We start from the raw sequence: 25,294 nt of genomic DNA, 5'->3' as shown, positions 1-25,294 counted from the left end.
TCTAAGTTATAGCAACGATCAGTAAAGCCAAATTAATCATCGATCCTGTGGCGCTTAGTTCTGCTTTCCCAAGTCAATATTTCAAACAACGTGTGCCGGGTTCTAGGCAGACAATAATATTAGCTATACTTTTTAATAAATTATACACGGGTTAAAGCATACATTCCGATACCTGTTAATTATTGGCCATTGAAAGTTTATAATTTATAATGCACGGGTACATTAATTGTATTAGGTTCTGACGGGGCTGGGGATGGTATTCGGAGCTATTCTGATACCACCACCTCCCCCTTTTAATCTCAATTGATAGCGGTGTTAGTTCTGAGGTAAAGTTCCTCGTTGGAGATGATTCTCGGCCAGAAGATCCTGAAGATTTCTCCAAAAAAATCTTGTATCTCCAATACATCTGTCATGATTTGCGTAACCTTCCAAGAGTCTGCACCACATAGAAGGACTGAGGGAACGGTGCGCTAAAAAAATCCTGAGGGATGCAGGGGTACGAGAGACCGCATAATGAATATATAGAAGGGGACAGCGTGGGACCGGGTCTGGGCGGGGGGGGGGGGGGGGGGCATTCTCTGTACCCTGAATCACGACAAACAAAAAAGTTAACTTTATTTGGGAGACTTTTATTAGCCATTTGCAACAATAAATGGGAAAGTGATGTTATTCCAAAGCTGTTGTTATGACTAACTTCTAAACGACAAAGTTTGTTAATTATCTTCACCTCTGACCGGGACTCAGTGAACTGCTAAACTAAAAGCAATGCAAAGTTTCAACTGTTTTTGTTCGTGAGTGTTCTTCGGAGAGAAAAACTGGTTGGCTAATCGTTATACTACACAAACGTAAAAAATCGTCATATCATAATCATTGACACACTGATTAATAAGCGTTAAGTTTTACTGACAGCTAGATAACACATGTCCAAATTCTTAACAAACAACAAGTAAATAAAACTAAAGGCGTTAATCGTTTTTATGATTTGTCTGTTTGATTTGTCTTATTTGTCTTGTCTAACGAGCTGATGTCGTTGTCAGATGGGGCGTCATTGGTTATAGTGGACGTAGGGGAGGATATTACTAACACACACTAAAATTATGGCCTAGATTGTCCGATAATGCCAATACAGGGGAGGATATATTTAAATGAAGCAATTACTTATCTCCCTAGCAAAATCTTGTAGTATTATCTCCTCCCAGTAGAGTTCATGGCTCCTGATTTGACAATCTTGCAGAGCGAGAGAGACAACGGGTATATAATGAAATCTAAATTTACAGACATCCGCGTTCGAAATGCGACTATTAGAATGGACATGGTCGGTCACACCGCTATCGGTATAATTTATAAAATTACAAAAATTACGCTATTATATAAAATTACGCCGCGCAATGCTGACGGAATATCTACCTTAATTAAGTTCGACCTTTTATCATTATTTTCTACTTTTAACAAACACGCATTGCTTCTTCGGATGGTTATCAATCATTCAAATTGGCTGATCCTTGTTGTATCCATCATTGATAGAACCAGCAACGACTTCCATTTCCAGCTTCGATTTTTCTCTCGGGGAAGGGGTAACGCGCTTGGGAATTCTGCAAAACATATGCGAAATTGAAAAATAAAGTGAATGTTACATAACTAATAAGATGTAAGAATTTTAAGCATATGCATGTTCATCTTTGCACCTATATCTCCTTAGACATTTTAGTTTATAGTCAAAAGATGCATTTTGACCCGCCTTTCTCGTTCCCTAAGATGAAGATACAAAATAATAAAAAAAAATATAATAATAAATATACAACCCCATCCCACGTTTTGACTTTAATAAAGTGATTTAAATTGATTTGATCGGGCCGCTGCTCATCTATACTTTAACTCCTTTCCTGAAGTGTAGAGAAGCACTTCGAGAGAAAATTAACTTGCATTGCCCAAGAGCATAGCTCATGGGTCCACCCAGGGATCTACCCGTATTCTAATGTAATTACCATAAGACTTCCGAGCCTAACAGGACATGAAGCATCACTCCTCACAAAATTGTACAAAAATCATTGCATTGTTATTAGGCCTGCATCAAATCGTCAAATCTCTCATTGATTGATTTCTCGTAAATGTAACAAATGTTGTAAAGATCACCAGTTTTGTCCCACCTGTTTTTTGGGTTACTGCATTTCCATATGATTATAACAGTAATGATAATGACCAACAGCCCGCCGGCTACGGAACCCGCAATGATGTAAGGCATCTTGTTAGAGTCTTTTTCAGTGGGCTTAGATGGAGCTACTGTTGATGTTACCGCTGTTGATGTTTCAGCGACGAAGGTTCGCACGCTCGAAATGTTACCATCAATGGAGTTTGAAATGTCTGCAATAGCCCCTTTAACAATTGAAACGACGTTGTCTTTCGAGATGGCGTCAACATTGGAAGTTCCGGGTAGAAATTGCAAGTAGAATGCTAAGCTTGCCAGTAGAGGGTTCGTAGAAATCTGTTTTGGGTAGCCTGGAAGAATGTGAACTTGGTCTTCTGTGAAGATGATGTAGGAAGCTGCTCTCTTACGGCGAGCGCTGCACAAGGGGTAGAAAAAGAAAACATGAACTACCACATCACCGATTCACTGTGATTTCTCTGTTGTCTTTTGTCTGATTCTTTTTCTTTCTCATTTTTTCTGATCATTTTTGCAGACGATTTTCTTTGCCAATATTCAAGCCGAGCTACTCTGTTTCTTTCGGGACTACGTTTAAACACTGAGGATGAACAGTACTCTCAAAACTTTGCTTCCTTTGGAATCGGCAATAATACATCAACAATGCAAAAGCCACGATCTCACATAATTAAATAAGATTTTTTTAAAAGTGATAACCGTGGAAAAATATGAACAAAGCGAATGAATGAAAGACAATGCAGACGCATTTACAGATGAACGCACGAAGAAACATCAAAGTGAATGGATGAGCCGAACAAAAGCAGAAAAATGTACCTGGTAGATGTCGATCTGCAGTCGTCCGTTTCTGAACAGTGCTTGGTTGCTGCCGTTGCAACTGCAGCCTTGAATGCTTCTTGTAGAGGTTGGCTCCACTGAAAAGGAATAGCAAAGAATATCCAAGACAGATCTCTAAAATGGGGCACCTGTCACGACTGCGACAATTATATGGCGTGAAGCGTTTTATTTACTCAGTACCCCAAATTTCAATTTCAGGTTCCGGATTGTGAAAAACAATCGACAATTTAACTAACTTACAATGCAGTTTTACTGCAGCTAAGGAATATGCCTGCTTGGGAAGCGTTTTGTGGACACGGGCTTCATCTGCATCCAGATTTCATCCCTTCCGCTGGAGCAGTGAATAAATCATTTTACTATATGGCTAGCTCCGTGAGCGAGCAAGATGAACCGAGTTCTGCGCTGTAATTGGCTACTCGAGCGGGCACGATGACGCTATCTTGCCCATTCGGGATTACACACTGTGGCTAAGAAGAAAGTAGTGTTCTTTTCCATAAAATAAACCCTTTGCGTGTTTATGTACCTCGACTCCGTCTCAGCCCATAGAAACGCAAAAAAAAAAAAAAATGAACTTGGCCAATATCCAGTTATCTTGACCTCACGCTTGGTCAACAACCCATACATACAAAAAAACGAGAAAATATTATCCAACCTGAGACACATTTAACCCCTGTATCTCCAACTCGACAGACTGGCTTCTCTCCTCGTCGGATGGTGTTCGCGGTTCTTCGGCAGGGGGAGGTGGAGGAGGTTCAGCTCCTTTTTCAAGTCCTTTTGACAAATACACAAACATGTACTTAAAAACTAGTCTCTGTATATTGACACAAGTTTATTAAACATAGTAACTCAGAACACTACAAGTCATGTTTAGTTCGTCTGATATGAAGAATGCACAAAGGGGTATACACTTTCCTTATCTAGCGATTAAGGCAAGTCTTGTCGAGTGCGACTAACAAACATATGACAACACAATGGGAACAAACTCAATCGAGCAGTTAATGGCGTCATCCTCACCGATTAAAAAGACATAAAACACGACAGCATGGATATCTTCACGAGTAAACATAAAATATAAAACACTGAGAAATAAGTGGACGAATCCTAGTATTTAGAGCAAATTATCGTCATCGATTGTGTCAAGAAAGTTTGCTTTTTTTCGTGTTATTCATTGCATTGGACTCACCTTGGCATTTGTTGTCAATCCAATACAGTCCTTCCCCACAAACACACTTGTAAGAGCCAGGTTTGTTTTCGCATTGCATGGATTCATCTTCGCACTTATAGGTGAACAGCAAACACTCGTCGATATCTGTGGTAAGGATATTATAGCATTTGATTGAGTTCAGAAATCAGAGGCAGCTCTAGACAGGCCAAAAAACATCCTTTACACAAATGAGATTACGATCATAACCATACCGTTTTTCTTTTTCTTTTTCGTTTTTTTTTTTGTTCTTATAGAGCAAAACGAAGGGGCTGGGAGAAGGGAAAGGGGGGGGGGGGAGGGATTGATAGAAATTATTTGTTGTAAAATATAGCGTTTTAGTGGCGTAGAGGGTTTCGCTAGCCGTCTGATTAGAGCAGATCATTCATCTAATCTGAAACTCTGAAGGGTAGCACATGAGGCTTCTTGCAATCGTAATTTACCGTTGCAAGTGAAGCCATCAGCATCGAGTTCATAACCATCCACACATGAGCAGACATAGCCTCCGTCGGTATTATCACATCGTTGGACGCAGCTGTTCAAATCGCGAGTTTGACACTCGTCTTTATCTGAAAGAAAAAAAAGGAAGAAAAAAAAATTATTTAGAGAGTCCCTGTCTAACAAAAAAAAATTTGTTCCGTTTATTTCAATAAAGATATCTTTTAGAGTTCCTTTATATCTAGCTTCAGAGTTGTCAGATACAGGTACTTTGGCAAGTGCACTTGTTTGAAGAATTTGCTTTCTTTGGTATTTTTTCAAATTGTTTTCAATCTCGCAGGAGCGGGGGTGGGGGTGGGGGTGGTTAGTTGGAGATCCTCGTTTCGTTGAGTTGGCTACATCGAAAGTTTACTTTTCGTAGATAGCTTGCTATTTCGTTTAAAAGATGATGTTAATGTTATGCGTATGCGCTGCTATGGGCCAGTGACGTCATCCAACATGGCGGACTTATTAAGATTTTTTACTTTTTCCACTGTACTTCTCGTTTTTACCCCGAAAATTTAAAGTTTTACACAAAAAATACCCTTTTCGACAGCTCATGTAAAGGATGCTCACTATATCATTATGTTACTTTATAACTACCGTAAATCCTCGAATTAGCGCCCCTCCCCCTCGAATAAGCGCCCTCCGTCCTCTCCTAAATTTAAAATAAGCGCCCCTGGCGCTAATTCGAGGATTTATGGTAATTCTGGCCCAGAACATGGCTCTGACAGCTTACAATATTACATTTTAATAAGCTTTATTCTTTCGCAGCTCATACGCAACCATTCAACCTTAACTCACTTGTCATGTGAGATCTCCTACCACTATAACTAGGAAGATTTAAACCAATTTTCAGCAAATTATCTCAACGAAAAGCTACTGAAATGGATAGTGGCCCAGAGAAAATCCTCTTGACAAAATTTAAAAAAGTACAAGGGGAGGCATTCACCGCCCCCCCTCCCTCCTTCGTATATCCTAGGGTTAATTAACACACCACCTACCTGTAGTGTTTGTAAGGTACATTTCGGTGCATCATGCATAATATACTTAAGCGCGCAATGTAAGTTGGGAAGTTGATTATTAAAGCAGTATGGCGGACTTCTAGATTGGATTCGTGTGTCGTATCCGTTCATTGCAATAATCCAGTTCCATCGGTTGTGGAACGTGACATCTGGCGACGAGGATTGAAGTTGCAACTGCCCAGATCATGGCGTCAATAAAGATAGACGATTTGACGAGTGTAAAACCGACCCACATGGTGAACCTTCATGTGTGGGAAGGCGATGGCAGCGTTGGTTGAAAAGTTTCTCGATGCATGCCGACAGCAAAGGCCTGCTCATCGAAGTGGATAAAGCGGATAATAAAATCCAGAGGAGAGCTTTACTCCTTCGTTCTGCTGGCGAAGCTGTTCAAGAAATTTTCGAAACGTTGACGGACACAGGCGAGGCGAAAGATTACGAAAAAGCGGTGAAGGTTTTAAACGATTATTTCATTCCAAAGGTAAATTCGACTTACCACAATCACCTGTTCTGCAGCATGGAACAACAGGACGGCGAAACTGTGGCTCAGTTCGTGACGCGATTGAGGCAAGTGGTCAAGGACTGTGACTACGGCGAACAAGCCGAAAACCAGATTCGTAATCAAGTCGTGCAGAGATGTAAATCACATGAATTAAGGAAGAAACTACTGGAAAGAGGTGAGAAATTAACCTTAGAGCTGTTACCTTCGACGGCAGCAAATCACGAGCGAGTTCAATCACAGCTGGAGAATATGGAAGGCAGAAAGGATGTGAATTTGGTCCGCGACAAGCAGGAAGACAAAGAGAAGGAGTCTGTAAAGCGAGCATGCTACAGATGTGGAAAAGTAGGACATTTTGGACGAGACTCTGAATGCCCTGCGAAAGGAAAAACTTGCTATAAGTGTGGAGGAGCTGACCATTTTGGTTCGCAGTGTAGAACGAAAACAGCCAAACTTCCCAAACCTAGACGGGAGGAGAAGACAAAAGGAAAGAAAAAGAAGAAGTCAGTCAGGTATGTGGGAAGTGAAAGAGATGAAGATGAGTATGCATTTACTGTGAATTCTGCTACACCTCCTGAGAAAATAGATGTGACTGTGGGCGGAGTTGTAGTTGCAATGCTGATTGATTCGGGTGCGAGCACCAATGTGATTGACAAAAACCTGTGGTCAAAGTTAAAGCAAGACAAGATTAAGTGTGTGTCGAGAAAGAGTGATAAGTAGCTTTATGCGTATGGCAGTAAACAGCCGCTGAACGTTCTAGGAACATTCTTAGCACTGGCAAGAGTAGAGGGAAAAGAAACCGAAGCCGAATTTGTCGTTATTAATGGTGAAGGGGCGGCACTGCTTGGAAGAGAAATTGCCATACAGCCAGGCGTGTTGAAATTAGGAACCCGGATCTGCACTGTGACATCTAGTGAGACAATCATGTCCGATTACAAAGAAATCTTTGAAGGGGTGGGAAAGTTAAAGAATTACCAAGTTAAGTTGCATGTGAATCCGGATGTACCTCCTGTGGCGCAACCAGTCAGGCGCACCCTATTTAGTCTTCGAGACAAGGTTAAGGAAAAGATTGAAGAACTGGTAGCCATGGACATAATTGAACCGGTAGAGGGCCCGACCCCGTGGGTTAGTCCAGTTGTAGTAGTCCCAAGGCAGAATGACGAAATACGCCTTTGTGTAGACATGTGAAGGGCTAATGAAGCCATTATCAGAGAACGTTATCCCATACCCACAGTGGACGAAGTGCTCCAAAACCTCAACCAAAGCACAGTATTAGTAAACTGGATTTAAAATGGGGTTATCACCAATTAGAACTTCATCCAGATTCCAGAAGTATCACAACGTTCATTACACATTGTGGTCTATACCAGTACAAGCGACTTATGTTTGGGATAAGCTCAGCTCCAGAAGTGTACCAGCATGTCATTCAGCAATCATTGCAAGGCTGTGAAGGTGTTGCCAACATCTCAGATGATATCATTATTCATGGGAAGAAAACTGAAGAACATAACAGATGATTGCAGCGAGTTTTGGAGAGGCTGAAAGAGAAGAATCTCACGCTGAATGCAGAGAAGTGCAGGTTCCACATGACCCAGATGGTGTTTATGGGACTGGTGTTAAGCGACAATGGTATTGGCCCTGCGGAAGACAAGGTAAAAGGGATCGTTGATGCAAGAGAACCGCAGAGCGCATCAGAAGTCAGAAGCTTTCTGGGACTGGCAAACTACAATGCTCGTTTCATTCCGGACTTTGTTACGATCGGAGAGCCATTGCGCAGATTAACCAAAAAGGGTGTCCGTTTCGAGTTTGGAGAAGAGCAGAAGAACGCATTCAGTGAGCCTAAGAGGAGGCTATCAAGTGCAGAAACTCTTGGTTACTTTGATAAAAATGCCAAGACACTAATCATAGCAGGCGCAAGCCCGGTAGGCCTCGGTGCGATCCTCATCCAGGAGCAGCAAGGCAGGAAAAGAGTCATTAGTTACGTAAGCAAAAATCTAAGCGATGAGGAAAAGCCTTATTCGCAAACGGAAAAAGAAGCCTTGGCTGTTGTATGGGCATGTGAACGATTCCATGTGTACCTTTACGGCATTGAATTTGAACTGTACACCGATCACAAACCGTTGGAAACAATCTACTCAAGCAGATCGAAGCCGTGTGCACGAATCGAAAGATGGATCTTGCGATTACAGCCATACAAGTTCCAAGTCAAATACCTACCTGGAGAGCAGAATATTGCCGATCCGTTGTCACGCTTACTGCATGCGAACGAGCAAGCAGAATCTTCATCAGCGCACAAGGTGTCAGATGAATTTGTCAGGTTTGTCGCAGTAACTGCCACTCCTCAAGCGATGACAACACGTGAAATTGAAGAAGCCTCATCAAAGGACAGAGAGTTCGTGGAATTGCGTCAGCACATTAAAGATTGAAACTGGAAAGGTGATCAGCACAAGCAGTACATACCAGTATGTGGCGAACTGTGTGTTATTGGCAAGTTAATTCTTCGAGGTACCAGGATTGTCATTCCGAGCAAGTTGAGACCTCGAGTACTGAGCCTTGCCCATGAAGGACATCCAGGAATTGTCAGTATGAAGCAGAGATTGCGATCAAAGGTATGGTGGCCTGGGATTGACAAGGACGCCGAGAAGTTTTGCAGAACCTGTCATGGCTGTCAGCTTGTAAGCAGTCCGGCAAACCCAGAGCCAATCAAGTCAACCCCATTACCAAGTAGCCCATGGCAAGATTTGGCCATAGACCTGTTAGGCCCATTACCATCAGGAGAATGTCTTAGTCATCGTTGATTACTTCAGCAGGTACTATGAAGTGGAAGTCATGCGTTCGACAACATCAGAGAAGGTCATAGAGTGTTTGGATAAAATCTTCACCACACATGGACTACTCAATCACTTCGAAGCGACAATGGTCCACAGTTCGGATCAGAAGTGTTTGAGCGGTATTTGGAGGATAACGGCATAGAGCACAGGAAGACCACACCATTGTGGCCACAAGCGAACGGCGAGGTGGAAAAACAAAACAAGTCCCTCCTCAAGAGAATGAAAATAGCTCAAGCTGAGGGAAAAGAATGGAAGAAGGAAGTTCGCAAGTATTTGGTAGCATATAGGTCAACCCCTCATACTACCACAGGTGTGAGTCCAGCAGAACTCTTGTTTGGCAGGAAGATGCGTACTAAATTACCTGAATTGAGAGAGGAGAGCATAGAGAGTGAGATGCGAGACCGAGATGGCGAAATGAAAGCCAAAGCTAAACACTATGCAGACAAGAAGAGGAGTGCCCAGGAGTCAGACCTAGCTCCAGGTGACAAAGTCTTAGTAAAACAAGAGCGCAAAAACAAGTTGTCAACACCATTTGCTTCTGAGCCTTATGATGTTGTAACCAAAACTGGGAACAGTGTTGTCGTTGAATCACCAGAAGGCGTTCAACTTATGCGAAACACAACCCATATAAAGAAGTTCGAGGAAGCATCACAGAATCCCGAGGAAACAACTCCATTGCTTGATGTTGCTGATCCTGTAGAACCGGAAGCAGAACGAGAAAACCTGAGCAGCCCGGTTATGACGAGACCAGCAAGGGCTAGGAAACTGCCGGAAAGATTTAAAGACTTTGTTATGACCTGAGTGTCATTGTTAAGGACTCTGTTTTGACTTGAATGGTATTGTTAGAAACTTTGTTATGACTTGATGTCATTATTGACTGTTACAGTTCAAAAGAGGAGAATTAATAATTTTTATGGCCAGCCGTTTTGTGAGTTTAAGTCGTACTAGGTTTTTAGTTGACTTTCAATTGTGTTGACATTTCCTTAAGATCATAGTGGTTATACTGAAAAAGGAAGGGATGTAGTGTTTGTAAGGTACATTTCGGTGCATCATACATAATATACTTAAGCGCGCAATGTAAGTTGGGAAGTTGATTATTAAAGCAGCATGGCGGACTTCTAGATTAAATTCGTGTGTCGTATCCGTTCATTGCAATAATCCAGTTCCATCGGTTGTGGAACGTGACACTACCTTTGCATGTTTTTCCATCCTGTTGTAAAGCATATCCGTTATTGCAAGCACACTTTTCCTTTCCATCAGATAAGAGGCAGATGTCGTCGCAGCCAATGGAATTTTCTTGACAAGGGTACTTGGCTAAAAAAAAAAAAAAAATTAAAGGAGAATATTTATTTTGTAATGATTTTTTTTCTATTATATCCATTCCGGAAGACCTGTTAAGTGAAGTAGCGTACCGAACGCATTGCAAACTGTCACAAATGGTCGGAAATGGTTCTTGATAACCCTGTAATGGCAATAAACTCTGTTTATAATTAAACAGTGTCTATCGAGCCCAATATAGCCATCACTGTTAACTGTGTGGCATTTTTTAATTTTCATTTATAATATAGATAGGACTCTGCGCGCGCTCTGATTGGTCAAAAACCCATGTTTTTTTTTCAGAGTATATAAAATAACTGAAATACTAAGCACACTCTGATTGGTCAATGCAGTTGCTAAACCTATGTTTTATTGTACCGGTAAACCACGGTTACCGATCTATGGCAGCTCTACGCGGGAATTAGAGAACTCCGAACTCTTTCGATAACAAAAGTAATAATCAGTTTTGCGTTTCACTGGCTGAGATATCAATAACACGAATATCTTTTCATTCAACATAGCATTTTTTCAAGGAAAAAAAAAGGACCAGAAGCTGGTCGTCATATAAAGCTTTATCTGTTTTTTCCACGGCAAAAATTTTACGTCGACTCCGGTTACGCTTGAGATTAAAATTGAGGAAGTTTTAAACCCTTTTTTCGGTGCTTCCCATGGCCTGTGGAGGACGGAGTCAGCTGGGCTTGACTGATCAATTTGGGGTGTTAAAAAAGCAGGGAAAAGATTTCTTTCTATCAGAAATTTTAAGTTTAAATTCAATGCATGCATGCATAACACGATAAATGAATCTGGTTTCCATAAGCTTAGCTTTCAAGCAATAGTTTTCATATCGCAGTGTTTCTGTAACTAACCTTTATTCCGTTCGCAAAACTTTAGAAAGTTATCGTTAAACAATGCATTGAATCACTTCGCCGAGCTCATGAACTTTGGCAAACTTGCAAACTTTTCGTACAGCCTTTTACTTTCGTGATCACCGATTCCACCTACGAATCCCTGCATTTCCCCGTCAGAATACTTTTGAGTTAATTAATATTATTTTTGCCTTTCACCGATAACCTTTTCCTTTCCTTTCTTAAATCTTGGAGTGAAATGTTTTCGTCGCTTTGCTCTGCGGATTTCGTGTCCGGCGCCCAGTCTGTGCTTTCATTCTTTCAGTCACTGTGATTGGTTTGTCGCGTCATGTCATGAATTTGATGAGAATAAGCAACTTGATCACGAAAGTACAATAAATTTCCTTCTCATTGACAAGCTTTTTCCATAGTTATTACATAAAAGCGATAGACCACTCTTTCTATGGGTTTACCGGCGCAATAAACCACCTGGGATGTTGGGAGAACACTCGAAAAGCCTGTAAATCACTCGCCTAACGGCTCGTGATTTGCAAGCTTTTCTCGTGTTGTCCCAACATCCTGCGTGGTTTATTTCCCCAGTAAACCCATAGAAAGAGTGGTCTATTGCTTAAATAGAACATAGAAAAGGCGTGTTTTATTGTTTTTCGCGACATTACCTCTATATCATAAAGCAAATGAAGAAGCCTGAGCCGTGTATTACAATGTGATAAAACACTCCGGACATTTGAGAACACTCGAGAAATGTAGAAAACACTCGCCTGCGGCTCGTGTTTTCCACATTTCCCTCGTGTTCTGAAATGCCCGTCGAGTTTTATCAGTGTAATACACGGCTTAGGTTTCTTTATTTGTTAATCCAAGTATTACAAGTTTAATCTTTTAACAGAACATAAAATTAAAAACGAATATTGTCTAGACTGTTTACCGCCTCTCTATTTTGGCTTTTCAAAGCACGCGAAAAAAAAAAAAAAAAAAAAAAAAAAAAAAAAAAAAGAAAGAAAGAAAACAAAACAAAAGAAAACAAAAGTGAATGCGAAACGCGAGGGGTGCGCTGGCGTCCAGTTCTCTCGCGATTCTAGTATTGTCAAGAGATTATAATTTCTTGGTATTGTCAAGTATATTTTTCTTTGTAAGGTAACATGTGAACCTTTGCTCTTTACGATGCCGTTCAATACTTTTTAACAGAACTCACCTACGCAATTCTTTGGATTAGTGGGTTCCACTTTAAATTCTGCATCACATTTGCAGTTGTATGAACCCTCTGTATTCTCGCAAATCTGCATACAGCCTCCTCTCCCAGACCTGCATTCATCTATGTCTGCAATAAGAGATCAGGGTGAGTAGGTATGTTACCTTAACTTGAATGGAAAAAAGGAAAGAGGAAATAAAATAGAAGAAGAAGAAGAAGAAGAAGAAGAAGAAGAAGAATATATAACTTAATTGTTAACATTTAAAATGTAGTATGATCTGAAGCGTCTTCCACCGCGTAACATCACTAATAAGTATTTGAGTTCGCCAGCCAGTTTGGGTAATGATCAGAACAGTACTTTTATGGAGCGGAGCAGAGCAGAGCAGCGCAAATCAGAGGAGAGGAGAGGAGAGGAGAGCAGAGCAGAGCAGAGCAGAGCAGAGCAGAGCAGAGCAGAGCAGAGCAGAGCAGAGCAGAGCAGAGCAGAGCAGAGCAGAGCAGAGCAGAGCAGAGCAGAGCAGAGCAGAGCAGAGCAGCGCAGAGCAGCGCAGCGCAACGCAGAGCAGAGCAGAGCAGAGCAGAGCAGAGCAGAGCAGAGCAGAGCAGAGCAGAGCAGAGCAGAGCAGAGCAGAGCAGAGCAGAGCAGAGCAGAGTACAGCAGAGTAGAGTAGATTAGATTAGAGTTGCGTAGTATAGAGTAGAGTAGAGCAGAGCAGAGCAGAGCAGAGGATAGTATAACAATGAATCGATCTTTCTAAACAGCTGCAATATATGCTCACCATCACAACTCTTCTTGTCCAGAGGGTTTAGAAGGTATCCAGCATCGCAGTCACACTCAAATGATCCGTGATTGTTCAAGCAGTTTTGTCCACAGCCTCCGTTATTGGTCGCACATTCGTCAATATCTGAAGCGTTTTAAACACAACATGAACTTCTACATATGTACAACAATTAAATGATTAGCTATGGGGTTTGAGTTGTGAAAAGTGGAGCGTTCATCGACTATACACAGTGCAACTGTAAGTCGTGACATGGTAATGTTGGGGTCCCAATTCCATCTTCAAGGGTTCCTTCAATTCTCGTTTTCATAAGACATATCAAAATAATTTTGCTTTACTTTCAGTAAATATCTCTCAACTTTCTCTTGCAGATGAGATGATTTGCCGTTTGTGATGTACTGTGACGTCACATACTATTAAAATAAACTAGAAAAATGAACACAGAAAAATTCGATATTTGGTTTCACGGGTATGGCAAAATGTGGTTGTTACGGCGAAAACCATCGAAGTTTCCGCGATGGATAAAGAAACAAGTTAAGTCGCGACTAGCGTTCTTCTTGGCAAGACCGCAGCTTTAGAGTTTTAATTTCAAGCGCGACACACAGGTACATAACCGCTAAGAAAACGATGAAAAAATTTCGTACAGACCCAAGGTTTTTGAAGGACCATTCGTATCCCTAAATCAAACCCATTTCAAAAACACCTTGATCGGGCGAGGAGAAGGGGGTCGGGGGGGGGGGGGGGTGGGGGGGGGGGGAGGGCGCAGGTGGCGAGGGAAATTGCCATCCGTTACCTGTACATTCGACTCCATCTCCTATCAACCCATCCGGACAAGGACCACAAACGAAGCCTGACTCGTTAGCAGGTGGCTTTAAATCGATGCACTGGACCCCCGGATAGCATGGTTGGAAATTTTCCTCGCATGCATCTAGGTCCGCCTCGCAAAATGTGCCAGTATAACCATATTGACACACACACGAAAGTACATTGAACCTTGCACCACTGTTATCTGCGTAATTTTCATCTATAGGTACACACGTTCCTTGATTGTGACAAGCGCAAACGTTTATTACTGGTCGCAGTACGGTAGCTTGCTTGGAATCATCAGCTACCACAAACTCTATGTCAATCTGTAAAAAATAAGAAAAAAAACGACATTTCAAAAGATTCCAGCTCTAAAAATTATTCTTAACCTATAACTTGAATCTTGGGTATACAGCTACATGTGCATGGTTACTCCCCCGCTGATGACCGTCTATTAAATTTTAGGAATCACATAAATAAACCATTTGACAGCGCTAATAAGAGTTATTGAATATGGGATTTCCATCGACGTTTATGTTATTGGTCACGCGATGTATTTTTTTTTATCAACGCATAGCTCTTATTAAATAAGTTAGGGAGATGAAATGAAACATGCCGGCGAAGGGGAGTTGAAGAGAGTAAAACGTCGCACCCAAAATAGGACCCACGTATTAACTAACGGCAGAACGCGTACGATCTAAAATGGAGCAATAAACGCAGGCACTACTGTCGTGTATTGCCCAATCATCATCATCATCATCATCATCATCATCATCATCATCATTACTGTCATAAAAAGAAAAAAATCTTTAACATTGCGATGATGAACGTTTGTAGCCTTTTTACTACCACTTCAGTTTTGAGTAGTTACCTCTTCGGTGGTTACGTTCCAAGTCAGCGTCACGGACGATACATTAGTTGCTAATTTGGCACCTTTCGGTGGACTTCCGGAGACATTGAAGGTCATGGGATCACCGTTGGTATCTTCTGCAGTGACAGTTATGCTGACCGTTGTGTTGACAGTCAAATTAAGTTCGGAAGGCCCAGAGAGAATCTTGGGTGGGAAATTATCTAAAAGAGCAAAAAGTGTAGGAATACACGCAGTGGTGCCATACTTCAGTTTTGTAAATATTTTCTGAAAGGACTACCGGGTTGCTTTTATAACACGGGATACTCTCTCTCACCCTGAACTCCCCCCCCCCCCCTTCTTTTTTTTTTTTCCTCGTCGCTTGCCACGGCTATGCTCCTCTATCGATTTTATTACACTTTTTCATCGTGGCAATGCAATATACATTTATTGAAGCACGTCATAATATCAAAACTCTAAAATTATTTGAAATTTCACAAAAGGTCTTATCCAATCAAGGAATGAGCATTGTTAAGATGTTAAGATTTTGGGAAATTTTTTAATAACTTGGAAAAAATGGCTTACGTGTATATGTTTTAGAGGGTCTGGTTGGGTTTGCTGGAATCTCACTTATATCAGCTAAAATTTCGGCTTTTTCTCTGTTATCAGACCGTTTCAACCCATCCTTCAGCAATTAGTAAAATTTACAAATTCAGTTCTCAATCATAACCTAAAAATCGGCAGATTCCTCAGTTGACGCGGGTAAAATTCAGTTGTCAGCTAAGCCCCATTCATATCTTCGTTTCAAGATATAGTTTTAACTTACGTAATTCTTCCGATTCACTTTCCAGCTGCACAGATATTTGTTTGGTACTCTCTCCAACTGCCGTGTCTCCTGTAGAGGCTATGTCGAACAAGCAGTTGACATCTCCTTGGCAAATAGCCTCTGCTTGCTGCCTTAAAGCGTCATTTGCAAAAGTGATATTTTCATCCAGGAAAATTGGCTCGAATGACTCATTCTTGAATGTGTTAACATCTTCTCCAGGATTGTAAGTGAATAGGGATGTGTTAAACATAACTTGCCCTGAAAAGGGAAACCATTCCACTTAGGTATAAGTCAACATCTTTTATTGAAATAAATAAAAGGGAGATTTGTTTTCTGATTAGCAGTTTGTAGTTTGTACATTTACACGAGTTCACCGAGTTCACATATTTTACAAACATGAACGCAATATGATTTACAATCACGCATATTAATCACCCATAATGGTGGAAAAATACAAAATTTCCTGTTAATTTGGCATCCGCGGTGAATCTGCCTTTGTAGCCTTACATGTAAGTAATATTATTTTGCTGCATTGTGTATGTACTGTGACAAAAAAGGAAAACAAAAAGAACGGAAGCCGTATAATTGAAAAACTGTGAAATGCCCCTAATGAACAGATTTGTTCAAAAACTAGAGGACGTTAAAACAGAACTACATCCTGTATTTGGATGAGAGATTAACCCTTTAAAGCATATTTCTGAAAAAGCCAATTCGTAGTTAGTACTACATTTTCCTTCTGGAACACCAAACTATACTCAGTCAAATAACTTTACTTACATTTCTGTCCAAAATAATTGTGAATTTCTCTTCCTGTGGCGTTATGCGCCAGTGTGGTACCATCGGGTCTCAGGAAATCATCCAGTGGGTCATCATTCCAAGTTCCTAAAAGGCCTTTTGTGTAACCTTTAAATGACACAGGAGCAGCAAAGACTATGGAGAGTGACTCTTGTACCTCCGTCACTGTCACAGATATTCCAGACGGAAACGTCACAAGGAAGGAACTGTTTTCCGGACGTGATACTGCCACAGAGCCATTCAGGTTCACACTGACGTTGGTTAAACTGTCGAAACCTTGAAACGCTTCTCCATCGACCAACACAATCAAACCTCCTAAAAGTGAAAAACACGCGCATGTAAGATTAAGTTAAAAAAAAAAAAAAAAGAGTTAAAATAATACTCAGATACAAAATAATTAATTAACTAATTAATTACCTAATCAATCTATCAATTAATTACACCCTACATGGTGCATCGACACTAACCTCCGTCCTTCAGAGCCACCTGTACAGCGCTTGTGTTCACTTCTTTCGCTACTGCTGAAGCAAAAACGGTTGCCCTTCCTCCTCCTTTGGCAAGTTTTGTTCGTGCTTGTAGCTCAAAGTGTCCATTTTTCGCGTTGACCATTGTATACTCTCCAAGGCCATTGAAGGTGTAGTTTCTACCATCTAGGGTGACGAAATGAGGATCACCCCATAACCAGCCTATGGAAAATAACATACGCCTGTCACTTAAAATATAACATTTCACCGATGATGTTTCCAGAACGAGTACTAGTTCCGAGATGACAAACATTTGACTATTAAGGACAGGTTCCCAAGGTTTGGCCAGCGTGCAGGACGTCTGCTGAACTAACGCCGCGTGAAATGAAAGAGTAGACGTCTACGCGAAGGCAACTAAAGGCTGGCGAGTTAGGAAAAACACTGCCATTATATTTATTCGACTATAGAGGTTATATAATAATATTTTTGTACAAATTAGGCAAATACTTTCAGTGAAGACAATCTAACCATGAACACTTAATTAACATTTTTTGTGCACTTTTTTTCTCATTATTGTCTAATAAGGCCTCTTCCCACAAGCAGGAGGATACTTTTTACTTATTTATTCATCAATTTCATCATTTTTATGGCGTAAATATGCTTGTCTTTTTTTGTTGAGTCAAGAGCCCTCATTGTGCAGTCATCCGCAAACAAATGCATAAAAAGGATGTCAAGTGTTCATGGTTTTAGTGTCCTCCCTATCCGAGTAATTAAGTGTTCTTCAAATTTTGGCCTCATGACGTTCGAAGACTGAGCACTTGCTACTGCATCTTCCCACAGTCGCAGTTTGTCCTTTTGATTCATGTTTTACAAACAGTATTTAGCCCAGCGGTCCACTGAAAAAAAAACAAACAAACAAAAAAAAAAACTGCAACTTACTCCACACTGGGGGAAGGTAGTTCTCGCATCCTTCTGATGGTCGCTTTCTATAAAATCGTTGACATAGTTTGGACTGCACGCAGCAATATTTAAGGCCCAAGACGTCACTGAATTGATGTTTTAGTGCAAGTGATCTCGAAGCCAGCTTATGATACTGGTGAATAACTCCTCCATTGGGGTAGCCAACGATCAGAGCACCAAACCGGCCGTCAAACCTGGTGTGGTAACAGCACTGTCGACCTCTGTTGGCTGCAGAGGGAAACCTGGTATATACACAGTAGGTGAATGGTGCTTCTGGTGTAGTCCACTGAAATCGCTCGTCGAAGAAAGCTTGCCTCAGAGTGCAAGGACATGGCTCAACAGCATCCCTGTACGAGGAAGGGTCTGGCTGATTGTTAAACCAGCGAAGGCACTTCTGAATGGCGTCTTGTTCTCCTTTTGAATTCTCAAGTCTGAAGAACCACTTTCCAATGATAGCTGTGTTTCCTGGCAGACTGTCGATGCTTTCCATCCCAACTGTTTCTGATCTGTAAGTTGAATAATTAGAGAACCGTGAACATTATCAGAATTTTTCGTAAAAGCCCATCATTGAAAACGAACCTACCAACCTTTTATAGTTAAACAAGTTCCCAGTGTCGTCTCCAGCATTCCAGCCCATGACAGGAAGACCTCTATAGTTCGTGTAGTGTATATAATTGGACCTGAATTAAAAGAAAGTTATCCAAGAATGAAGAAATGGAAACAATATGAAAACGAAATAAAGAAATGAGAATGCGGGTAAATCAAGGATAACACAAAACGTTTAACATTTGTAATGGTAATTAAAAAATGGTACTTACACACTAGTTGGGGCGGACCACTGTATGCCATCTTTAGGGTAGTTAAACATGACAAAGGCGTAAACTCCGTCGGTAATAATGACCGCCTGAAACGTGTTTAGCTGAAATAGAGAGAGAAACCTCCATTGAAAAAATAATATACAAAAAATGAAGCATGTCTGGTCTATTTGGTACAACTTTTGAGAAATGAAAAACAAAATTTGGAACTCAATAGGATATTCAGTTAGAATAAGACCCGCCTTCATTTCAAGTGTTTAAGGCCAACTTTTGAGAATTTAAAAGAATATTTTACATTTCAAGCGTTTAAGGCTAAGGTAAGATATTTGAAAAACAATCCAAGATGATGACAAACCTTATTAATCGATGGCGTGATCATTTCATCCAGTCAGTGAGACAGTCAGTGAGTCCGTGAGTCAGTCAGTGAGTCAGTGAGTCAGTACATACATACATATATACATACATACATATACTTTATTTAACCTCGAATTTACAGAGTAGCTTGTTAGCTAATATCTTCGAGAGAAATAAATATTAGAAAGAAAAAGTAAATAGATTTTGTTTATCATTTCTCAAAAGTTGTCACAGTCACAGTCAGTGAGTCAGTGAGCCAGTTAGTCAGTGAGTCAGTGAGTCAGTGAATCAGTGAGTCACTGAGTCAGTGAGTCAGTGAGTCAGTGAGTCAGTGAGTCAGTGAGTCAGTGAGTCAGTGAGTCAGTGAGTCAGTGAGTCAGTGAGTCAGTGAGTCAGTGAGTCAGTGAGTCAGTGAGTCAGTGAGTCAGTGAGTCAGTGAGTCAGTGAGTCAGTGAGTCAGTGAGTCAGTGAGTCAGTGAGTCAGTCAATCAGTGAGTCAGTCAGTCAGCCAGTCGGTCAGTCAGTCAGTCCGTCCGTCCGTCCGTCAGTCAGCCTCAGTCAGTCAGTCAGTCAGTCAGTCAGTCGGTTAGTCGGTCAGTCAGTCAGTTATTTCCGCGCAATTTCCTGTTTCTTTGATTGATTGTTTGTTTATTGATTAATTGATTAATGACATTTTGTTACCACTGTGAGAACCATGCAAACGATCGGTGCCATTAATTGGTAGAGAACATTAATTAATCGCTAGTGTCTCATATATCTGTTAAAAGTTGCATCATTCAAAAGAATATTTTACATATCTCACCAAATTTTGTGAAGCTGCTGTATGTTCCCTAGGACGGAGATTTTCCCAGGTAACAACAAGAACCCAAGATGCACTAAAATTCGTTGGAAGAGGTCTCGAAAGAAGCTTCATGACGTCTGCTGTTGCCATACTTAACGTTGTGTTTGCGCCTGGGATGGAGTCGGAGTATATCTGATAAAATACCTTGGAAGGTCCAGTGACAAACGAGTCTACGAGGTCTATGTTGCTCCAGTAAGGTGCCAGAATTGGATCGTATTTCAGCCAGTATCTTTGACCAAATTTGTAAGGCCATCGGTTGAAACGTTCACTTTCAAACTGGACTACGCCATTGGGACAAAGCTGTAGAATGAAACAAGTGTAGTAAAATAATGTACATTTATCTGATTTGATAATCCATACATGTACTTTATTTACACCACAACTTCGTGGGTGGACTAGTAGTCTGAGTAAATCATCGTTTGCGTATTACGTCTGAGTCTGTTGATTTGTTCCTCCTCGATATTCATTCTAGCTTGAAGGTGACAAGTGATCATGAGAAATCATGTGTCTGTCGGCTTATTGACAATGAAAATTAGCCAAAGAGCGGGCGAGAATTTCTGCAGTTATCGTAAAAAACAATATTGAGGGCTATTTGTGGTTGAACGAGCTACAAAACTTACATGGAGTTTCCTATGTCGTTTACCAAAGAATGCCATTCCTCCGTCAGGGATATTTATCCTGAAACACTTCTTTCTGCTGATGTCGAATGCAATAACAGAATCCCCGGCAGTATCTCCAAAAGGGTACATCAGGGTAATCGGTTCTAAGGAAACATCATCTACAATCAATAAAGTTGAATTCCTTCCCAATACATTAACACCTTCGCTACGACAGTAAACGCTAAGGTATCACTAAAAAAACACAAACAAACAAACAAATTTATATATTTATCATACTCTAGTCGTTAGTCAGTTGTTACGTATTTAGAATTTTCCCAAACTTTTAACTTTTTTGCCTTCCCAAATTAACCACAAAAGAGCAAAAGTTGAGCACGACAGACGGTCCCCTCTTGAAATCTCCCACCGTATAAATGAGATCGTACAAAAATATAGCCTTTGACCCGGGACAGCGCACGATTGCATAAAAATGCTGGTCTCTATCTTATTTCTGCGAGATACATATCGGGTAAATTTTATTTTACCCCAAGTATTTCTGTTAATAATAACCTTAGGCTAGTTTTTGAGACCAGCCAGGTTGTCTTTACAAAACAGTATCACTGAGCCACTGACTATAACTCAGCCGTGTCTCTTTGGGGCATGACTGGACCTGGACAGGATTGGATATTCCGTTCTAATATTAATATCCAATTTATTCTCCCTTACGCATGTATGCTAACCTGGCGTTGGAGTAGTTATTGACGCAGAGGTCGTTTCTGGCCCTGTTGCTAAAGGAAAAGGATCGGAAATGAATAAGTTATTACATCACACAAAATTGAAGTTATTACATGTACAAATGCAATTTCTTTTAGTTAGATTTTATGTTTTCTTTGGCTCGACTCGACTTATTAGCTGTTTAAGCTGGAGGTCTAACAAGCCCTGTTGCTCCAGTATAAAGTATCAGTATCAAGCTATTATGCCGTCCTTGGAAGATTAACCTCTTTCCTTTCTCAGAGAAAACACGGATATATCTTAGGGTAGGTGTTCTCCAACAAAACTGATAAGAGTTTAGGTCTAACAACTTATAATCTCGTAAAATTTTTACCCCTGCCCACTGAGGTCCGTAAGGTAAAGCTCTTAAAACGTGTTACATACCCTCTAACGTTTCAAAGGTAATTTCTTGACTTCCATAAGTATCTTTGTTTGACGTATATCCCAATGCCATTACTTTGTAGTTAGTTAGTCCCTTCAGTGACCGTAGTGTGATTTGTGTATTTTCACTCCTTTCGAATTTCCATTCGCGCTTCCCATTCAACGCGGGCTTGTAGAGCACAATGTAATTCTCAATCGGATTGGCATCAGCAAAGGGGGGCAATGTTAAAGTGACTTCGTGGCCGGTGATACTTCCATCGACAATACTGACAGCTAGAATTTACAAAAATAAAATAAATTAATAAATAAACTTCCCATAAACCTTATTTACATCAGCAACTTAAGTGTTTTTCATTTCATAACGCTTCTTAGCCATGCGGTCTCTTATAGAGGAGTCAACCATTGGAAACAGACAGTTTTCGAACAATGTGCTCCTCTGGGTACTGAATTAGGTTTCCTCGCCATTTGATAATTTTTTTTCTGCGTAATTGAAGTGTTATTTACTGGTTATGTATATTGTAAATCATGATAAATAAATGAAAAAAAATATTTGTGCTCAAAGCGTTTCCGAGTACCAACTTATAAGAAGAATTTATTGATTTCATTATCCTGGTCATTGTTTAGAATACTTTATAACTGGTTTTCACATGACGTCACCAAAATTCGAACTACAAAACTATTGACCTTCCTGAGATTTAACTTAAATGATGTATCAGAGTAGCTGAAAACTAACAATCATGCAAACTTTCGCTCCGAATGAGTTCTTGGTTTTGTGATACACTACGCTTGAATTTCGAAGCTTTTGCGTGACGCGGCATGTGCATGACGGCCTAGAGAGCTGTCATGATGGTCAAAAAAGTCACTTATTTCGGGGAACTTGGCTATCTGAACAATTCATTTCTTAGAAAAAGTATTATTTTAATGGTTTAGAGTTCCTCGAGGGATAAATTCACGCTTTTGTAGCAAACCTCAGTGATAGATGTTTCTGTTGGTTTCCGGCCGCCATGTTGGTGCCCATACGGATGGGCACCAGCATGGCGTCTCCATACAAATCTCTATAAATCTGGGTAAAAAAAGTCTCCGCATATCTCGCATAATAAAAACTGCTGTGACCAGAATTTTGGCGAGAGTCTTTGCATATTTACCTTCTTTCATTTCCCAGATTCTGGACTTTATCTATTGACCGGTTTTGATTTTTATTTTGATCTATTTTGATTTGCGTGACACTGAAAACCAGCAATTGATATCTTGACTTATTAACAAGTCAAACCGAATTCGAAGAGTGGACATGTCAGTGAACTGGCTAGTTGTGAAGTGCACGTAGCTAAAATGGAATTGTGGTTTTAGAAACTAAATCAACTCAGCACAAAAGAGCTTTCCAGATGACTTATAAAAGACCATTGAATTGAGGTACTGTTACCGTTGGCTATCTGAACTATTTAATCATAATGTATAAAATAAATGGATGAACTTATGAGCGTGCGATCGGGAATCCTTTTGCGATAGAAAGCCAGATTGCAATATCTTGAATTTGCGAACGGGACTAGTTTGCTCCTTGAATTCTGAAAGGTCTCTGAAGAGACTCTTGGCCGAGACGAAACGCCGGGTCAGACTTGCTTCGAACCAATTATTTTTTTCTCACAAGTATATCACAATTCTTTAGAGATAGCTCTATTTGATTATTCAAGGTACTTACAAATCTTTGGAGTCTTGTCTACAGCAAAATAACTGGCGCTGAATCCTTGCTCTACTGAGTCGACATTGGATTGGAACTGCACTGCTGCTGGGTTGGAAGAGTTGGCTTCAATGATTAAAGCAAACGGATTCCTGTTTCCGCAATACGGAATAGTACGCCCAACATTGGACAATGTTCCAGCTAGGATGTAGTCATTCTTGAAATTCCTGAAACAGCAACCGAGAACAATACAATGCTCCTATGACGTACAATCTAATATCACCGAGACCGACATTTATGGGCGATTTGGAACCTGAAGATAAGGGACTTTGAGAACTTAGTCTGTAAGGCATGCGTCAAAAATTAACATTTTTAGATGAAATCTTTGAAAATATCGAACTGCACTTTAAATCCATCTGTCGTTGACGTACACGACACCCCGGTAGGAACGACGTCAATTCAACATCCATTGCTTCTGCATGACTCTTACCAAAACAAATCAACTTTTATCACAATTTTTCTGGGTTTACTACTAACTACGTGTCCAATAGAATCATAAGGTCTTGCTCCTGAAAGGGTTCAAAATGTGAGAAGGTTAAGCCTTCATGAGTCCATGTTTTAAGAATTGCTAATTGTGTCAGGCTTCATAGATCATTATTGATGTAAAGCACTTTCATACAGGAGCGGAGAAATACAAAGTTTTATTATTTTTTTTATAATCCTGGGTCAGTGGTAATAAGCTTTTAAGTAACCCTACCCCCGCCTTCCCTGGAAAAATGCTGCTATAGTTATTACTTATCTAATGTACCTGCACATACCAGAAGTACTTTTGCTTGCGGTCCTTTATTTATCCTGCTCTTACCAAATTGATTAATACTTATATTATAAAGTTAAGCATAGGTTTGATGCTTTGGTTTAACTCTGTATTCCTAGCGCTTGTCGAGATCCATCATTAAAAGAGGATTGAAATCACGAAGAGCTCACTACAGAACCCATACATCAAGCAGATAAAATCAGTTATTCTTTGAAATAGATAGCTTACTTACGTGCAGTTCGGTTTTCCATCTATGTCCTCTGTATTGAAAGTATCGAAGGCAAGGACAAGTCGGTACTCCAGTAACCCAGGTGCCACGAGCCAATAACAAGCTACATTATTTGGATAGTCATCTGAAAATCCAGGGCTTGTTATCTTACCCATTGTTTCGTAAACATAACCCCGCATACAGCCTAAAATAAAATTCAAAGGAAAAATATGAAACGTCACAGAGCGGGCGTCGTATTAAATAGGACGAATTAATCACTTTATAGCCTAATTAAGTGTTACTTAGAAAAAGTAAGGATAATTTTCGAACTAAACAACGTTGCAGTATCATTCTTAAGCTGTCTATTTATTATTCTGTAAGCTTAACTAACCCTCTCGAACGACGCCCACTTTGAACAACAGTTATTCGTAACAGGCACCAGCCTGCTCTATTGGAAATCCGTAAACATTACTGGTTTACTACTGTTATTCGTTATTAAGGTTCACTGCTAAAATTTCGTACTGGCTTAAACTAATTGAATGAAGTTATATTTTTCATCGGCGAAGAGTGAATACAAGGTCCCGCTGTATTGTGTTATTATAAAGGGAGAAAGGATTCATTGTTTCTGAGGCTTCGCTTACGGAAACTTGTAGGTTTTGGAGAAAAGTCCTTAGGAGTATCTATGACAATAAACTCATTTCTTGATAATTTTAAGATTTCCTTCAAAATACATCTTTTGGTTTTCTACTTTTCGACGTCATTCTCGGAAAGTGCTCCTTTAATATTCAAGGTGCAGACATTTTGGCGGAATTTTCCATCCACACTGATGCGTTATTGAGAATACTGTGTCTACAATCGTATTGGCGATAACATTAGCTAAAAACATGCGAGAGACTTTATGTTTTTCAAAAAAATATGAATCATTAACAGCTTGTTTTAAACTTCCTTTACGGGGTTTCTTCTCAGAAAA

At 40.3% G+C, this 25,294-nt stretch overlaps 2 protein-coding genes across 2 annotated transcripts in view; one reads left to right on the top strand and one right to left on the bottom strand.

Annotated features, from left to right (window-relative positions):
* Window positions 1-608: 608 nt before the first annotated feature.
* The window catches only part of LOC110047186 (uncharacterized), a 69,323-nt gene continuing 44,637 nt past the window's right edge, over window positions 609-25,294 (bottom strand). The window contains exons 24-46 of the mRNA XM_089291325.1: window positions 24,349-24,529; window positions 23,324-23,529; window positions 21,631-21,900; window positions 21,216-21,263; window positions 20,500-20,642; window positions 19,841-20,179; window positions 18,688-18,788; window positions 18,457-18,549; window positions 17,849-18,375; window positions 16,913-17,131; window positions 16,428-16,760; window positions 15,651-15,908; window positions 14,849-15,048; window positions 13,967-14,303; window positions 13,174-13,299; window positions 12,398-12,523; window positions 10,217-10,339; window positions 4,640-4,765; window positions 4,179-4,304; window positions 3,648-3,766; window positions 2,975-3,072; window positions 2,148-2,561; window positions 609-1,592 (exon numbers count right to left, since the gene is read on the bottom strand). Coding sequence (XP_089147451.1) covers window positions 1,487-1,592; window positions 2,148-2,561; window positions 2,975-3,072; window positions 3,648-3,766; window positions 4,179-4,304; window positions 4,640-4,765; window positions 10,217-10,339; window positions 12,398-12,523; window positions 13,174-13,299; window positions 13,967-14,303; window positions 14,849-15,048; window positions 15,651-15,908; window positions 16,428-16,760; window positions 16,913-17,131; window positions 17,849-18,375; window positions 18,457-18,549; window positions 18,688-18,788; window positions 19,841-20,179; window positions 20,500-20,642; window positions 21,216-21,263; window positions 21,631-21,900; window positions 23,324-23,529; window positions 24,349-24,529 — 4,619 coding nt within the window. The 3' untranslated portion in view covers window positions 609-1,486. The remainder of the gene's footprint in view (window positions 1,593-2,147; window positions 2,562-2,974; window positions 3,073-3,647; window positions 3,767-4,178; window positions 4,305-4,639; window positions 4,766-10,216; window positions 10,340-12,397; window positions 12,524-13,173; window positions 13,300-13,966; window positions 14,304-14,848; window positions 15,049-15,650; window positions 15,909-16,427; window positions 16,761-16,912; window positions 17,132-17,848; window positions 18,376-18,456; window positions 18,550-18,687; window positions 18,789-19,840; window positions 20,180-20,499; window positions 20,643-21,215; window positions 21,264-21,630; window positions 21,901-23,323; window positions 23,530-24,348; window positions 24,530-25,294) is intronic.
* LOC149110853 (uncharacterized) lies at window positions 5,967-6,929 on the top strand. The gene has a single exon (XM_089291326.1). The coding sequence runs from the start codon at window positions 5,988-5,990 to the stop codon at window positions 6,912-6,914; it is 927 nt and encodes a 308-aa protein (XP_089147452.1). The 5' UTR covers window positions 5,967-5,987; the 3' UTR covers window positions 6,915-6,929.

This window comes from Orbicella faveolata, unplaced genomic scaffold (genome assembly GCF_042242905.1).
Source record: "Orbicella faveolata isolate gen_17 unplaced genomic scaffold, um_ofav_v1 contig_24, whole genome shotgun sequence".
Lineage (NCBI taxonomy): Eukaryota > Metazoa > Cnidaria > Anthozoa > Scleractinia > Merulinidae > Orbicella > Orbicella faveolata.
The sequence above is the reverse complement of the archived record's forward strand: the minus strand, read 5'-3'. Positions and strand labels throughout refer to the sequence as shown.

Excerpts from the sequence above, each read along its gene's own strand:
- LOC149110853 (XM_089291326.1), top strand. The coding sequence starts at position 5,988 with ATGCATGCCGACAGCAAAGGCCTGCTCATCGAAGTGGATAAAGCGGAT.